This window comes from Mirounga angustirostris, unplaced genomic scaffold (assembly GCF_029215605.1).
Source record: "Mirounga angustirostris isolate CCGP_5_RB_7025 unplaced genomic scaffold, mMirAng1.0.hap1 SCAF_12, whole genome shotgun sequence".
Lineage (NCBI taxonomy): Eukaryota > Metazoa > Chordata > Mammalia > Carnivora > Phocidae > Mirounga > Mirounga angustirostris.
In genome coordinates, this window is record NW_026991720.1 from 105,107,171 (window position 1) to 105,121,127 (window position 13,957).

The 13,957-nt window shown below is 54.9% G+C and overlaps 1 protein-coding gene and 1 long non-coding RNA gene across 5 annotated transcripts in view; one reads left to right on the forward strand and one right to left on the reverse strand.

Moving 5' to 3' along the window:
* Positions 1-6,993, reverse strand: part of CCM2 (CCM2 scaffold protein) — a 46,941-nt gene extending 39,948 nt beyond the window's left edge. For 2 of the 4 annotated variants that reach the window (XM_064575517.1, XM_064575514.1), the window contains exon 1: positions 6,828-6,993. In XM_064575517.1, coding sequence (XP_064431587.1) covers positions 6,828-6,857 — 30 coding nt within the window. In that variant the 5' untranslated portion in view covers positions 6,858-6,993. The remainder of the gene's footprint in view (positions 1-6,827) is intronic. The other 2 variants (XM_064575518.1, XM_064575515.1) reach the window with 2 other exon arrangements.
* A 167-nt stretch (positions 6,994-7,160) lies between these two features.
* Positions 7,161-13,871, forward strand: LOC135362137 (uncharacterized). Its single transcript, XR_010406643.1, has 3 exons — positions 7,161-7,356; positions 8,586-8,838; positions 13,247-13,871. It is a non-coding gene; the product is annotated as an uncharacterized LOC135362137 (long non-coding RNA).
* The last annotated feature ends 86 nt before the right edge of the window (positions 13,872-13,957 follow it).

A 13,957-nucleotide genomic window follows, 5' to 3' on the forward strand; every position in this document is an offset into this window, starting at 1 on the left:
CATGGGACCCGCTGGATGACAGACCTGACACACAGGTCTGTCCAAGCATTAGACCCGTAAGCTGCGTCGGCGCCAGGTGGACAGCAAGAGAACGTGGAATGTTCTAGAGCACACGGGACTGCAGTTAGTGGTGAGGACGCACAGGAGGCATAGTGGGTTGTGGGTCCGACAGTGTGGGGAACTGTGACGAGTCAAAGAAGTGTGTGTCTTTCTTCCCCGAGTCACAAGAGGCAGCAGGTGAATCAGCGGGTCCCGCATGAGGGGGCTGCTCCACTGTAAGGACAGGAGCTCGGCACGGCCACGCTGACCATGCTCGCTTTCAGAGTTCAACGATCCTTCCCACCTCCCAGGTTACAAGATACCCACCATCCTAAGCCTCGGACAAAAGCCTAAATCCCAACATCCTGCTGCACTTAGTGAAGGGGATTATTTCCACTGCACGCATCCAATGCCCACAATCAAATGCCCTAATTCTTGGCACAAGCCCGGCAAAAAAACGGCTACTATTCATTCAGGCACACTTCCGAGGAAAAAGAGTAACATTTCTGGCACTGGGCCAGAGCTAAGGGGAAAATTTCCTTCCTATTTCTAACTTGACAAATCCAAACCTAAACTCCCTGCATAACCATGAAAAGCAGCTGCTCTTCTTGGGCTGCGGGAGGAGAGCAAGAGCTTGGCAGCGGGAGGGGCCAGCATGGACCGCGGGTCAGGACACAGAGCACCGCGCAGGTCATCCTGCAACTCTGAGTAGCCTGTCTGTGTGTCAGGTGACCGTAGAGACCGGGTGCTCAGAACCTCTGGGTTAGACTAAGACCAATGCTCCCCAACATGGTCCTCGCACAGGACTCCTGCCACATCTCCCTGATCTCCAGGGTTTGCTTCCAAATAACCTGTCTTAGTCTGCTTTAACAAAGCACCGGACTGGGTGGCTCACACATCTATTCTCTCTCAGTCCTGGACGCCCCAGATCCAGGTGTGGCAGGGCCGGTCCCTCCTGAGGCCTGTCCTGGGCGTGCAGATGGCCGTCTCCTCCCCGGGTCCTCTTGTGGTCGTCCCTCCGTGTGTGTCTGCATCCTGATGTCCTCTTCTGATGAGGACCCCAGTCACACTGGAGTAGAGCCCACCCTAGTGACCTCGTTTTACCTCAATCACCTCTTGAAGACCCCTCTCCAAATACAGTCCCGTTCTGAGGTCAGGACTCCACCCCGTGGATTTGAGGGGAAAATGGTTCAGCCCAGAGCACCTGGGGAGCGGGGGTGGATGAGAAACAAGCTGTTGGCGCACTGATGATGTCTGAGGTTGGGGCACAGGAGCTTTATTACAGGATCTTCTCTACGCTTGTACTTGATGCCTTCATAACAAAAAGGGTCCTGATTTGCTCTCATCAAAGCGCGCTTTCTCTAAAGTTCCACTCTCATGGGTCCTCTGAGGCCCACTTCCAGCCCTGTGACCATAGAGCTCATCTGTGTCCCCGGCATCTGGTCCTGGCGCTGTCAGAAGGAGAGACAAACATCCCCAGCAGCTTCCGCGGCACCCAGGACCAACCCCCACCTCCACCGGGCTCAGGGCCCCCCCAGCACCTCTCCCACTTCTGAACGCCATGCACACGGGCCCTGTGCAGGATGCACTGACGCCCACCGCGTCCCCTTCTCCCGCGCTGTGTGGGCACTTGCTCTCCAAACAGGACGCAGCGGCCTCAGCCCTGCTCTGAAAGGCGCAAAGCATGTCCTAGGAGCTCGGATAAAGGAACAGGAGGATTTCGTGCTGTCAGATCCGCAGGACTTGGCTGTTGACTCTCACCAGAGAGTGGGGATGAGCCGGGCTGGTGCTGCTGCTGACAGAAAGGAAGACACGGAAGACCCACAGTGACCACAGTCACCGAGCCCATCGCCATGGAAGGCACTTGTCCCCGACCTCACGGGCACAATGCTGACAGCCCCTCTCGCTTCAGAGCGGTCCCCTCGGCGGTACCATCGCTGAAAGAAATGTGTTCCTCTCCAGGGTGCTCTTCCCAAACGATGCTCTGAGCAGGAACAGAGAAGCCCCGTGAGGTTCGAGCCACTACCATGGCCAGTGGGTCATGGGGTCTGAAGGTGGCCGCGACCCTACTACGGTTCCTTACGTTGAAAATGGACAAATACCAGGTACTATATAAGTAGTAACTCCCCAAATCAGAGCGAAACGAGCCTTGCTGGCCTCCACCGGCCCTACGGTCTCTGCCAGGCACCTCTTGTCCCTGTCTGCCCGCCTCCCAGCTCGGTGTCACCACATGGTCACCCAAGAGTCACTGTGAAACCTCCCCGAGAGGAAAGATAAAACAGACCCCAAAGCCCCTGTGTTAACCCACGTTACGGCTGTGACACATCGTGACTGGCACTTGTTTAATGGGAAAACCAGAAAAGAACAGAGTAAAAAACTCATAGTGCACTGCTTATATGAAGTACCATTTCAGCTACACACATACACACACACACGTCTGTGGAGAAGGCTGGCTGACAGCTGGAGCCACAAGGGTATAAAGACACTGGTCCAGCCAAGCCCCCAGTTCCTCACAGACACTGCCGGGAGGATGGTCCAGCAGCTACAGGAGCTGATGATTCAGGGCCTATAACCTGGTGGATCGCTTTCTCCCCACTTTTTATATGAAAACTCAAAAATTCACACAAGTAAACAGAATAATGGATGGGGAACACCCACGACCACAGCATTCAGCTATCTCCTCTCTGTTGTGTTTCCAGTCTGAGTAAAGCCAATCTCAGGAATCCCACGATTTTACCTATAAATAGCTCAGCGTGTCTGTCTATCAGCTCAGAACTCGACCAAACGTAATACAGACATTCTATCTAACAAAATTAATAATAACTCCCTGCTATTACTTAACATCCAGTCCTACATTTCCAGGGTACCTTATAACCTTTCTTTTTTTCCATTTATGGAATGCACAATAAAGTAACCTAACATAAAAATATTTAGCCATTCAGGTTGAAAGCATGGCTGCCAGAGGTGTGACCAGCAGCAGAAGCCGGGACCCGAACAGCATAGAGGCCTGGTGGTGACCTCCCACAGGCTGGGGTCCTCGTCCGATCAAGCATATGATCCAACTCACGCATACACCTAAGTTTCTCACAAAAAAGAATTACATCCTGACGGAACAGTGTCAGAACTCATGGAACTCGGGTCCATTTTATAAGGAGGCAGCCTTATTCTCCAAACCCCAAATCAGGATTTGTGGTCTGAAAGATATCAGTCACTCTGGGGACATGTGGGTGGAGAGAGTGACCCCCCAGTGGTCATTCCTACTCCCCAGGCCCCATGCCCCTAGGAGCCTGTGGACTTCTTGGTCCACACACGAATCCCCCAGATGCACCAGGACGTGCTCATTTCCTGACCGGCTCCTCCCACATCCCCATCAGCCAGGACTTTCCAAAGGACATTAGAAGGGCTCAGGTCACCCTCATCCTATGTGCTAGGGTAGCCTAGGAAAGGACAGGGCTGAGGGCGCCTGGGTGGCTCAGTCGGCTAAGCATCCGACTCCTGATTTCAGCTCAGGTCATGATCTCAGGGTGGTGAGATCGAGCCCCGTATCGGGCTCTGGGCTGGGCATGGAGTCTGCTTAAGATTCTCTCTCCCTCTCTTCTCTTCTCCCCACCCCACCCCACCCCACTCAAAAAAGAAGAAAGAAAGAAAGGAAGGAAGGAAGGAAGGAAGGAAGGAAGGAAGGAAGGAAGGAAGGAAGGAAGAAAGAAAGAAAGAAAGAAAGAAAGAAAGAAAGAAAGAAAGAAAGAAAGAAAGAAAGGGCAGCGCTGTACCTGGGGCCACTTTATATGAAACCCACTCTGTTCTACTTATTCTCTGGCAGCTAACTGACTCCTATGCTAAGGAAATAAATGGGCCACATTAGAACAAACCTGAATAACTGCTTGACAAAACACCAGGACAAGTGTCTGAAGACCTGAAAAAGCCTACCAATCCACATTTTTAAAGGTTAAATCTGGCAGCACCTGGCTTGCTCGGTCGGTACAGCATGCGACTCTTGATCTCAGGGTCATGAGTTCAAGCCGCATGATGGGCCTAGAGCTTACTTAAAAAAAAAATAAAATTAAAATTAAAAATAAAGGTTAAATCTGCAATTTTGAGAGAGCTAACTTGAAGAGATAATTTAAATGTCCAAACTGTACTTTCTTTTTTTTAAGATTTTATTTATTTGAGGGACGCCTGGGTGGCTCAGTCGTTAAGCGTCTGCCTTCAGCTCAGGTCATGGTCCCAGGGTCCTGGGATCGAGCCCCGCATCGGGCTCTCTGCTCCCATCGGGCTCTCTGCTCCGCGGGAAGCCTGCTTCTCCCTCTCCCACTCCCCCTGCTTGTGTTCCCTCTCTCGCTATGTCTCTCTCAGTCAAATAAATAAATAAAATCTTAAAAAAAAAAAGATTTTATTTATTTGACAGAGAAAGCACAAGCAGGGGGAACAGCACACAGAGGGAGAAGCAGGCTCCTCGCTGAGCAGGGAGCCAGATGCGGGGCTGGATCCCAGGACCCCAGGATCATGACCTCAGTCAAAGACAGTCGCTTAACCAATTGAGTCACCCAGGTGCCCCCAAACTGTACTTTCATAAAACTATTAGGTCATTACTTCTGCTATTTTAGCTTGAATGTGGATATAACTTTTAAAATAGATTAATCTGGTTAATTGACCATAAAGAGAACAATGTAAGCACCAAATTTCATGAGTTGGAGGTGACCTCACATGGAACGGAGAAGCAGAGCAGACAGGCTCTGCCTGCTTGAGATTGGCAGAGAGCAAGAGGGAAAGTGTGCTAAGTTGTGGCCTGGATAGGAATTCACACTCCAGAGCTGTCGGCTGGCCTGCCTGTGGGAAAATGAGCTAGGGCAGGGGCAGAATACAGAGAAAACACAGAGCTCCTGGCTTAGGCTACTATGTAACAAGTGATTATCTTCTCTAACAGACACAATGAAATTCATCATTAACCTTCTCTAGGCCTAAATCTTTTTTTTTTTTAAGATTATTTATTTATTTATTTATTTGACAGAGAGAGACCCAGCGAGAGAGGGAACACAAGCAGGGGGAGTGGGAGAGGGAGAAGCAGGCTTCCCACCGAGCAGGGAGCCCCATGCGGGGCTCGATCCAGGACCCCGGGATCATGACCTGAGCCGAAGGCAGACGCTTAACGACTGAGCCACCCATGTGCCCCTCTAGGCCTAAATCTTAAACTGCCCCCAACTAAAAAATTCTCACTTCTATTTCAGGAATGTCTCACTCATTCTTTGTCTCTCCCAACACTGCTGAATATTCTGATGTTTCTACCAAACCTCGTAAAGGGCCCTAAAAGGAGTCAGTCTATCCCATGCCTCCTCATCACAGATAGGTTAGCGTCCGTTCAAAGGGAGTGAACGGACATAGCACCATCTGGCCTGAGTGTGGAAGATGCTTCGAGGCCAAGACTGGTGATCTGCTGGGCCAGGACTAACACCGGCAGCCAAGAGCGCTGGGGACAGGCGCTCCTGCGTGGGTCCTGCCCACCTGCCTGCCTGCCTGTAATAGGGAGGGATGCAATGGGCTGACTTTCTTCCGGAGCCTTCTACTCAGCTCTCCCCCTTTAGGGTGGGCAGCATCCCTCTGCAGTCTAGCGCTTGCAGGCTGAATCGCTTTCTCGGGCTGTTTTCCAGACTTAAGTAACTGCAACTGGTAGCACACTTTAATGAGACGCACGTTCCCGACATAACACGAGGAGGAAAGAAAGCGAGAGGGAAAGCACCACACGATCCCCTGAGGACCACGGGCCACACCGGATTTCAAATACAACCTTTCAAAAGTGGGCACCTTGTGAAACGAGGGGATGAGTCGAGTGAAGGGCGCAGCTGGCTCCAGCCAGCACGGGCTGTACGATCGGAGGACCTACCAAAGTCTGTCTGAAACTGGCACAGAGAGGTGCACACTAACGAAATCCAGCACATTAAAAATCCTCTCCCCGAAAGAGACCTTTCATTGAAACCCGTTTTCCATTTTAACGCAGCTTAGCTACTACGGTCTGCTGGAAACGAGTTTCTTTGCCACTGCTCTAGCCTATAATTAAAGCCACATTCTCAAAACTACACGAACTAAGGAGCCTCCCGAACTGTGTCCGAAATCCAACCGCCAAGCGTAACGTCACTGAACGCGCTCGGCGACAATTCGCGCCGAAGCGCGCCCGCGATCGGGCTGGACCGCGAGGCACAGCTCTTGTTTTCACTCGGCATCACGAAGCTGAAGTCAACCAGGCAGCTGCCTCCCCATTGTCTCGAGGACACCGGCCCTGGGAAACTTCCCGGCCCCTGAGCGGGCCAGCTCCGCTGCAGCCCCTGCTCACCGACCCGCGGGCATGGCATGTGCAAAGCCGGGGTTCGGGGGCTCACTGGCCGGAAGGGGCGGAAAGGCGTGGCCCTTCCTCCCCCGCCGCGCGGGCCGGCCGGAGGACCACCTAACCCCGTTGTCCGGGGGCTCGTCTCCCACCCCGTCCGCGGAGACCGGCCCCGCGGCCCAGTGCCGGGCCCGACCGCGCGCCGTGCACCGGGGAGCCCCGGCCCGCCGGCCACGCTCTCCCCCCACAGTGTGCGCCCCCCGACCCCTCCGCGCCTGACCTCCGGTCAGACCTCCCTCGGTGGGGCCGCCCCGCGCCCCAGCCGGCTGGCCGAAGGGCGGCCCCGAGGGACCCTCCCGGTGCACCCCCGGCGCCGGCCCCGCCGCCCGGCCCTGGGGTCCAGCCCGCCCCCCGCCCGGCCCCCGCCCGGCCCCCGCCCGGCCCTCGGGAGCACGCGCCCGCGCACGCTCACCTTCTTGCCCTTCTTGCCCTCCTCCTCCATGTCGCCGCGAGCGGCCCCCGCGGCCCGGCCCGCCCCGGGAGCCCCGCGCCGCCCGTGGCCGCTACATGCTCGCCCGGCCCCGCGGCCGCCGCCGCCGCCGCTCCTGCGCCTCCCGCCCGCGCGGCCGCACTCTCCGTCCGCGGCCGCCAGGGGACGTCCGCGCCCCGCACCCCGCACCCCGCACTTCCGGGCCGAGGCGCGGCCCCGCCCCGCGCCCCGCGCCCCGCCCCGCGCCCCGCCCCCACCCCTCAGGGCCGCCGGGAACGCGCCCGCTCTGCCCCGCCCCCTCAGGCCGCCCCAGTCCCGCCCCACGCCCTTCAGGGACGGCGAGAGCGCGCCTGCCCCGCCCCCGTGCCGTCCCCTGCCCCCCAGGGCCACAGGAGCGGCTCCAGCTTTTCAATTCTGCCGCCATCTTTAGGGCGGCCAACTTCCCGGCCTCCTCGCGCTCGGGAGGGCCACGCTCGGGGCGGTAGGAAACGGGGGAGGGGCCAGCCAGAAGGTGAGGGGCGTGGCCTGTGGGAGGGGCGGGGGCCAGTGGGAGGGGCGGGACTCGCGGGAAGGGCTGTGGGTATGGTGAGGGCGTGGCTGGCGGGGAGGGGAGGGCTGGAAGGCGGGGCCTGCGGGAAGGGGCGGGACTAGCAGGGAGGAAGGGCGGGGCCGGCAGCAAGGTAGACGACAGGAAGGGAGAAGAGGCCGGGCTGGTGGGAGGAACGGGACTATCGGGAAGGGGCGGGGCCGGTGGGTAGGGGAGGGCGGGCAGGCAGGAAGGTGAGGGCGGGTCTGTGGGGAAGGGCAGGAAAGTGGGGACGGGAAAGGGAAGGGGGCAGGGCTGGCAGGAAGGGGAGGGCGGAGCCTTTGGGATGGGGCGGGGCCAGTGAGGAGAAGAGCGCCCGGCCGGGTGGAACGGGGCCGGCAGGAAGGTGAGGGCGGGGCCGGCAGGAAGGTGGGGGCGGGGCCTTGAGATGGGGCGGGGCCAGTGAGGAGAAGAGGGCCCGGCGGGGTGGGACGGGGCCGGCAGGAAGGTGAGGGCGGGGCCGGCAGGAAGGTGGGGGCGGGGCCTTGAGATGGGGCGGGGCCAGTGAGGAGAAGAGCGCCCGGCCGGGTGGAACGGGGCCGGCAGGAAGGTGAGGGCGGGGCCGGCAGGAAGGTGGGGGCGGGGCCTTGAGATGGGGCGGGGCCAGTGAGGAGAAGAGCGCCCGGCGGGGTGGGACGGGGCCGGCAGGAAGGTGAGGGCGGGGCCTGTGAGATGGGGCGGGGCCAGTGAGAAGAAGAGCGCCCGGCCGGGTGGAATGGGGCCGGCAGGAAGGTGAGGGCGGGGCCGTCAGGAAGGTGGGGGCGGGCCTTGAGATGGGGCGGGGCCAGTGAGGAGAAGAGGGCCCGGCGGGGTGGGACGGGGCCGGCAGGAAGGTGAGGGCGGGGCCTGTGAGATGGGGCGGGGCCAGTGAGGAGAAGAGGGCCCGGCGGGGTGGGACGGGGCCGGCAGGAAGGTGAGGGCGGGGCCTGTGAGATGGGGCGGGGCCAGTGAGGAGAAGAGCGCCCGGCCGGGTGGAACGGGGCCCCGGGAAGGTGAGGACCGGATGAGGATGGGGGCGGGGCCGGCAGGAAGGTGAGGGCGGGGCCTGCATATTGGTGGAGGAGGGGCTCTGGGGCGTGGCCAGTGGGTGGGGCGGGGCCTGCGGGGCGAAGCCACCTCCCTTTCTCTTTCTCAATTTGCCCCTTCATTCCCAGGGTCTCAATGAAGCCCCTTTCTGAGACTTCCTCCTCTCCAGCGCCTGTGTTACTCAAACCCTGAGGAAGGCGGAAAGGCTGTGACAAGCAACGCCTGGGCTCTGTCTGAACGAAACGTAGCACCTTAACAGTGACCGGGATCGCGGCCCCGCCTTTTACAGCCGAGGCCAGACAGTCCGGCGGGTTGCCGGCCACCCTGCGGGTTGGAGTCAGCAGCAGCCGGGCACGGTTTTGCCACTAAGCCAAGCTACCGGTAAGAACCTTGCAGCGTAGCTGGCATGTGAACGGGTACTCGTCTCGACTTAGGTTTTAAAGTGTTGGCTCCTGTGCCGGTGGTGAGTGTATTATCTCCAGCTCCCGCGCGGACTCATTTCCTGCGCTGCCGGATGGAGCCAGGCCCTCTGAGCATCCCTCCCTCGCCAGGTGGCCCGGGGTCCCAGAGCTGTGCAAAAGGAACCGCTGGGAGGCAGTGCAGGAGGAGAGGGCTTTGCTGCCTGGCTCCAGGGAGTTCCCTTGGCAGGCACCTGCAGAATCTCGTATTCTTCAGAGTTTTCTTTCCTTTTACTAGCCAATCCCTTGTTACCCCAACCCCCTAGTATACTTAACAATTCTTTATAGTCAACCTTTCCTGTACCCTGTTTCTGTCTTCTGATTGGGCCCTATTTGATAGTCTCAAGCACCCCCAAAGGTATTCCAGCCCCTTCGGCACATCAAGCAGAGGTGGGGGAAATTATCTTTCACTCTACCGTCTGCACTCATTTAGCAGCAACATCCCCGCACACAAACGAGGCAGTGCATCTGGTCTTTAGTCTCCCACCACAGCACGAAGGCCTGATAGTCCGGGTCTCCCACTCATGTACATATTTCTCACTCGGCAGTGCAGCCAAGAACACTACTAACTCCCCTTAGCCTGTGTTTTAGGAAAAGCCCACTCTCCTCCTGTGTCTCCTTTCCTCTTACATGGCTAGCACTCCCTCAACACTTCCGATACCAGATGTGTGAGGGTTTTCCCCACACCAAGCAATTCTGTGACATCAGCTGGGTGTCCCACACTTTAACTCACTCTGGCACCATCTACCCAGAGATGGCATTGGATCCCACAGGTTGAGGGCTCAGTCCCACAAGAACCCCCCCACACACACACTTCAGATGCCTACAGCAAGTCCAAGTTGTTACCTGTGCTTCGGACTAATGGGCTATGAATCGGGGTTCCCATGATCCTCCCTTGGGTTCAATGAACCTGCTAGAGCGGCTCACAGAACTCGGGAGAAGAGTTTACTGTTTATCGATTTATTATAAAAGGACATGATAAAGGGTACAGGGAAACATCCTGATGGAAGAGATACCGAGGGCAAGGTGTAGAGAAGGGCACATGGAGCTTCCATGCCCCTCGGGGTACGCTATTCTACCAGTACCTCCACGTGCTCACCAACCCAGGAGCTCTTTGCACCCCCATACTATTGGGGAAATAACGAGCACCAACCAATGAAAACAAGCAAAGGCTATTTGTCCAGAGCCTGCTATAATGAGGGAGTCACTGCCTCCCTTGGTTTGGCAGAGGCCCAAAGGCAGGCAGAGATGGGGAGAGATTCATGGCAGAAAAAGGGGGACTCAGGGGTGCCCTAATGGGGGCTGTGGGCCTGAGGGAGCTAGAGGTAAGCTAAGTAGACGTGGGGCATCCCATGTGTTTATTGTTCTCTGAGTTGGAACAGGGAACAAAAGTAGGTAAGATGTCAATTGTTGACCGAGTGCTGGTACATCTGGCTTATGTGGATTGTGATGGGGCATTGTGTGGCTTCCTGGTCGTCACTAGACACAGCAGTCTGAATTCCAGCAGTCAGCTTCCTGGGCAGGCTTCTGTGGAGGTGGGTTTGGTTTCTGGGCAAGCCACAGCAGGTCATGGGCCTATTTCTATAAATGGTCTGGCCACTGTCCAGGTGTATATTCAGTTTCTCAGAATCAACACTGATGAGGCAGCTGCAGGGTTAATGGAAAACAGCATTTCTCCCAAGGTCGCACCTCAGCTGTAAAGTGTCCTGAGGGCCTCCTTCTTCTTGCTAGAGCCCCCTCTGTGGCCCCAGCTCATGAACAAAAATGACTGGGCCCGGGGTGCCTGGGTGGCTCAGTCGGTTGAGCATCTGACTCTTGGTTTCAGCTCACATCATGATCTCAGGGTCATGAGATCGAGCCCTGCAACAGGCTCCAAGCTCAGCGGGCAGTCTGCCTGAGAGTGTCTCTCCCTCTGCCCCTCCCCCCAAAAAAGACTGAGACCCAATTACTAAGTTGTCTGCACTTCATGACAGCAAGGATCTAAAGCTGACCCTCACTTCTCCTCCTCAGAATTATTCAGTGCAGGGGTGCCTGGGTGGCTCAGTCGTTAAGTGTCTGCCTTCGGTTCAGGTCATGATCTCAGGGTCCTGGGATCAAGTCTGCATTGGGCTCCCTGCTCAGTGGGGAGCCTGCTTTTCCCTCTGCCTGCCGCTCCGCCCCGCTTGTGTGCACGCTCTCTCTCTCTCTGACAAATAAATAAAATCTTTTTTAAAAATAATCTTAAAAAAAAAAGAATTATTCAGTGCAATCCCAAATCTTACAAAATTCCCTATCTACTCTCATGATGAGACACACCCAGATTTCTCTAGGGTTCCCTCTTTGCAGCAGATTAATAAACCAAACTTTGTTGGATGCCTGGTTTGTCCCTGGTGGACCTGTTGGTTTTTTTCACCCAGCTCAAGTATCACCTCTTCCACTAAATCTTTGGATGCAATTTTCCCCTCCTCCAGCCCCAGAGCACTTTCTTTGCATGTCCTGATGCTAGAGTTAACCATGTTAGGACATTTTCTCTACTAGACTGTAAGGTCCTTTAGAGACTGTGTGGGATTCCTCTTTGTATCCAAGAAGTTCTAGCGAGACAAATGACACACACCTGACCAGACTAAGATGGGAGGGCACTGAGGTTACCTAGACAGGGTCTCACACAGATGCCTTCCCACTAGACTCGAGTTTTCAAGAAAGCCCTGAACAACTGAAGATTTATCCTCAATTGGCCTGCTCAAAGATAGTTTTCCCCAACTCACATCTTGGCTAGATTCCAACTACTTGGTGTGGGGTTTGTTGTTGTTGTTGTTGTTTGTTTGTTTTTAGTGAATCTTTTCCCTGTTCCCAAGGCTGGGAAGTCTTTAGTGTTTTCTTTCTTGTCCCTCTCGCCCATCCACTATCTCCCTCATGAGAACAAAATAGCTAGCAAATAACTAACTAGATGTCTCTGAGTTGTTGTTGCTCTCTCTTGCTCTCATGCTCTCTCTCATTCTCTCTCTCTCAAATAAATAAATAAAATCTTATTTTATTTATTTATTTGAGAGAGAGAGACAGATAGTGACCAAGAGAGCAAGAGAGAGCATAAGCAGGGAGGAGAGGAAGAAGCAGGCTTCCCACCGAGCAGGGAGCCAGATGTGGGACTCGATCCCAGGACCCTGAGATCATGACCAAGCGGAAGGCAGATGCTTAACGACTGAGCCACCCAGGCGCCCCAGAAGAGCTTTTTTCTAAAATGATAATAAAATTCATTAGAGATGGGAAGATGCTCCATGGAAATTTTTTTCCAAGTAATAAGAAAGGGTGCCAAAATATCAAAAACCGCGGGGTGCCTGGGTGGCTCAGTTGGTTAAGTGACTGCCTTCGGCTCAGGTCATGATCCTGGAGTCCCGGGATCAAGTCCTGCATCGGGCTCCCTGCTCGGCAGGGAGTCTGCTTCTCCCTCTGACCCTCCTCCCTCTCATGCTCTCTCTCATTCTCTCTCTCTCAAATAAATAAATAAAATCTTTTTAAAAAATGATTAAAATATATATATATCAAAAACCGCATAATCAAAGCTCAGTTGCATTGTACAGGGAGGCTGCATGAGATGGACAGAGACAGACCTCTCAGCAGTTCTTAACTATCAGACTATCGGAAAGAACTTTCTCCAAATCCACATCTCAAAAGAATAACTCCATTATTCTTCCAAGCCAACTGGGATATATGCCTGAAAAGAATATTAGCAATTTGGCTCTGGAAGAATACCTAGTTACAGCCAAGGAAACACCAAAGTACAGCCCGCAGGGTCTCCCACAGGAGGCCACACAGCATGGCTGTGCTTCTGAGGAGGCATTATAATCTAGAGCTGGTTTGGCCCTTCATCATGTATAGGCCTGGAAACTAGAAGTTACAAATTCATTGAGAATTCACTCAAAGTGTTTGAAAAAATTCTTTTCTTCATTAAGCAAGTCAACCCGTTGGATTTATCATGGACACAGCGTGGTATGAAGTGCTGCATGGCATGCGTCAAAAAACAACTCAGAGGGGTGCCTGGGTGGCTCAGTCGTTAAGCGTCTGCCTTCAGCTCAGGTCATGATCCCGGGGTCCTGGGATCGAGACCCACATCGGGCTCCTTGCTCAGCGGGAAGCTTGCTTCTCCCTCTCCCACTGCCCTGCTTGTGTTCCCTCTCTCACTATGTCTCTCTTTGTCAAATAAATGAGTATCTTTGAAAAAGAAAAAAGCTCTTCTCTTTCAGTCCTGGGGGAGCCCAACTTTTTGGGTCACAAATATACACCCTCACAGCCATAGCCTGGCCCTCCATAATCCATAACCATGTGCCTTCCTGGTTCTCTTTATCTCATGGCAGAGTGTCGGGAGACAAACAGCACTGAAGTCAGCTAGAACAACCTGCACCAAGCCCTAGCCTTGTTAACCTCTTTGGCTGAATGTTATTTTCCATGTTATCAATCTGGAAGTAATATTCCTGCCCGGTCTCAAGAGATTTAATAAAATATGTAATTGGATTTGTATACTCTAAAATGCTCGAATGGGGGTGCCTGGGTGGCTCAGTCGTTAAGCGTCTGCCTTCGGCTCAGGTCATGATCCCAGGGTCCTGGGATCGAGCCCCGCATCGGGCTCCCTGCTCCGCGGGAAGCCCGCTTCTCCCTCTCCCAGTCCCCCTGCTCATGTTCCCTCTCTCGCTGTCTCTCTCTCTGTCAAATAAATAAATAAAATTATAAAAATAAATAAATAAATAATAAAATAATAAAATGCTCGAATGAATTTAGCAGGTGCGAAATGAGTTTCAAGTACTGCTCGCCTTCCTAGCCTGACACTCAAGACCCTTGAGTGTGTAGTCCTTGCCCACCTCTCCTCTCGGAGAACACCCCGCCACCCTGCAACGCTCCACTGTGTCTCCAACAAGCTGCACCTTTGCCGCTTCAATACCTTCCCTTGTGGGTTCCTCCGCCGGCGGGGGTGGGGGGGTCGAATTAAAACCCAGCTCTCCTCCCAGCCAGACGACCTCTCCACAAAGGCAGAAAAGAAGATACCTTTATTAAACGAGAAAGTGATGCGC